At 53.4% G+C, this 3041-nt stretch overlaps 1 protein-coding gene across 1 annotated transcript; it reads left to right on the top strand.

The window, feature by feature from the left end:
• Window positions 1–1873: 1873 nt before the first annotated feature.
• J4E86_011824 (uncharacterized protein) lies at window positions 1874–2547 on the top strand (the record flags this gene model as incomplete). Its single annotated transcript, XM_051452296.1, has 3 exons — window positions 1874–1939; window positions 2014–2235; window positions 2371–2547. The coding sequence occupies 3 exons, from the start codon at window positions 1874–1876 to the stop codon at window positions 2545–2547; spliced, it is 465 nt and encodes a 154-aa protein (XP_051296540.1).
• Window positions 2548–3041: the final 494 nt, after the last annotated feature.

The following is a 3041-nucleotide window of genomic DNA, read 5'->3' as shown; positions in this document are numbered from 1 at the left end:
GAGGGTGCGGCAAGACCTTTGGGCGCGTGGTAATGCTCGTCTTTCATGATACGCATCGAAGTAGCGAGATGACTGACAGTGGAATCGAGCGCAGTAGCGGTGGGTAGGTGAGTAGGTGGGCAGGTGAGAGGACGGAGTTCGACTTTGGGCTGGACTATCTCAAAAGTTCAAACTATCGAACTTCTACTAACCCATCTACCTACCTGCACACTCACCGCTGCGGCAGCCCGTGCACCGCGCTACGACTGTCTCCAACGTTTAAACTATCCGACGTCTACTATCCCGCCCACCGACGTCTACAGCTTGCTGTTATAGCAGCCCATGACAACAGCCTATCACCCAAGCAACGCGCGACCCATCTCCATCGTCGCCGATCCCTAATCACCACTCACCCTACCTCGACATCTACGACATGGCTCGCACGAAGTAGACTGCTAGGCTCTCCACTGGCGGCAAAAGCGTACCCAAACTATTGGCGGCTAAGGCGGCACGCAAGAAACCGGCCGCGAAGGCAACAAATTAGCCAGACGGCGAGGGGAGGCCGAAGAAACGCAAGAAGCCTGGCAGTACGTTCTCACAACCATTACTCCCACTACAGGACTGACAACTAGCAGCGGTCGCGATTCGAGAGATCCGACGGTATCAAAGGGAGTTCGAACTCCTCCTGCCCAAGCTGCCCTTTGCCCGCCTTGCTCGCGAGATAGCCTAGGAATACATGGCAGACCTCCGATTCCAAGCGGCTGCGCTCAGTGCTTTGCAAGAGGCGACAGAGGCTTTCGTTGTTGGGTACTTTGAAGGTTTGTCTAGCGATCTCCAACGCACATACAATCCGCTAATTACTATAGATATAAATTTAAACGCGATTTATGCAAAACGGATTACTATTAACACAAGAGACTTAAACCTGGCGCTCTAGTACTACAACAAGCTGGGATCTGCCACAACGTTTAAGAGGACTTGAGGACCTTCGTCGTTACGGACACGAGGCGTGGAAAGAAACGATCTGTACTCCTAGGAACCTACAATATACGCGAAACTGTTACATGCTATAGTAGATAACTGTGATAACTAGCATCTATGCGCTGCTGGGATTCTGAAAAGGCGTTGGGTAGGTATACTTGCCCCAACCGCAACTATAACTCGACCTATCTACTAACCTACTTAGGCGATATCTTCGTCTACCTTCCGCGTTTTCGCGGCTTCACTTCTATAGTTAACCTGGCGTTATCGCAACAACCACCCCTCCTTCGCCGCGGATATCTCGAGCAGCCTGGCGCTCCTACGGGCTTCGTTTTCTCGGGCTGAGCTGGAGCGGCCAGATGCGCATGGGAAAGCCTGCGTTTGCGCGGCCTCACCTTGACTACACCCCCGCGTCACAGCTCGAACGACCTTAACGTCACAGCGGCTACTAAGTCGCCTTCGCCGCAGCTATGTCTATCCTCCCGATGCTCTGATTGGCTGCTACTTTCATATCCCTAACGAACAGATCCGCACGTGAAGACTAACATCCGCACAACCTTAGCCTAACAACTAACGCACCTTCGAGGCGATTGCTACTTCGTCCGCAGCATACACATGCCTATCCTCCTAACTCTCTTACTAGCAGCTGCCTTTGCACCCTTATCGGCGGGATCTGTATACGGACGGCATCGGGCGCGCAAGTTTACCGCAGGCGCTATGATTGCGACACGGAAGCAGGATGCGGCGGTCTGGTATAAGTATTCACCCTCCCCTTGCTTCTAACTCGTCTACCTTTTCGATTATCCTTAACACCACACTTCTTACCCTCTACTAAGATCTTTCTCTTTAACCAAAATTCTTTACCTTTAACACAAGCTTTATCCCCTCCCGCATCCTAACCCCCCACGCTATCATGACACTTAGCTGGTTTGTCAACACCTACGGCGTGACGCAGTGGTTCCACGCGATGGCTCTGCCTGTAAGTCTGTCTCGGGTTCTTATCGCTCTGCCGGGGTCTCTTCCTTCTAAGTGTAAAGCTGACATATATTACAGCAGCTCTCTCCTAAGCCTGGCCACATCCCGATCTGCCCACTTCCTTCTTGGTTTCTTCGTCCTGTCGGTACGACTCACGATAAGGAGGCTATCGAGGAAGACGATGGCGCCGGCGATACCATCGATATGCGCCAACTTCCAGACACCATCGCCACTGTCGGCCACCTCTACTTCAACCCTGCCTCGCGCAACGGCAATGCGGCTCTCACCGCTGACCTAAGTGTCTTTATAGCTGACACCCCTAACGCCCCCGTTGTTACTGCAGATAGTCCTAACTCGAAGACGGAAGTCCCTCATCTCGTTTTCGCCGCCTTTATCCTGAACGAGCAAGCTAACGGCGTTGATGTTGGTGCCTAGAGGAACGGTGCCGTTGCCGTCCGCCTGTACACTATAGCCTGTGACAACAACAGCCGCCGCTTCCCTATGACCTCCCACTTCAAGGACCGAGAACAGTTCGAGGGCGTTGAGATCCTGGACTGGCGCATCGTCAACTTCGACAACCGCTTCAAGCCCCCTGGTGCCAGCCTACCCTAAGTCTATGCTAAGGTCTACGAAACCCTCCTCGAGCGCCTTGAGGATTACCTGGATTAGAGCAGGCATGTGGAGGAAGGTTTGAGCGGGAGTGCAGGTCGTAAGTAGCAAGACAGGCTGACTAGAATGGGATTGAGTACTCTAATATATTGTGCATTCTCCTGACTTTGCTCCCTGCCGCAATTGTGAAGCAATGCTTGTCTTGTATACTTTGACTTCGCCGGCATATGGGTCTGCCTTGGGTTTGGACGGGGTCGTCTTGACGGTGGCCCTTTCCTAGCCCAGACCTAAGACCTCGTCGCGCGGATAATGCTGACAGTCTGGGGTAAGGGCATCTTGTCCGTCGCGTGAGCATCGCGCACGGCCTATCCCTCCGGGAATGTCCTAAGGGCCCGTGCGAGCGATGGCTACGCTTAAGGACGCCCCGGAATAGATCTTAATTTGGGCCTGGGCGCTATGCTTGTTAATTCGGGACAGCGACCCCAGCAGCGCTAGTG

Source organism: Alternaria arbusti (genome assembly GCF_024043155.1).
Source record: "Alternaria arbusti strain BMP 1465 chromosome Unknown scaffold_61, whole genome shotgun sequence".
In the NCBI taxonomy this organism is placed as follows: domain Eukaryota; kingdom Fungi; phylum Ascomycota; class Dothideomycetes; order Pleosporales; family Pleosporaceae; genus Alternaria; species Alternaria arbusti.
Note: the sequence above shows the minus strand (reverse complement) of the source record. Positions and strands in the feature narration are given on the sequence as shown.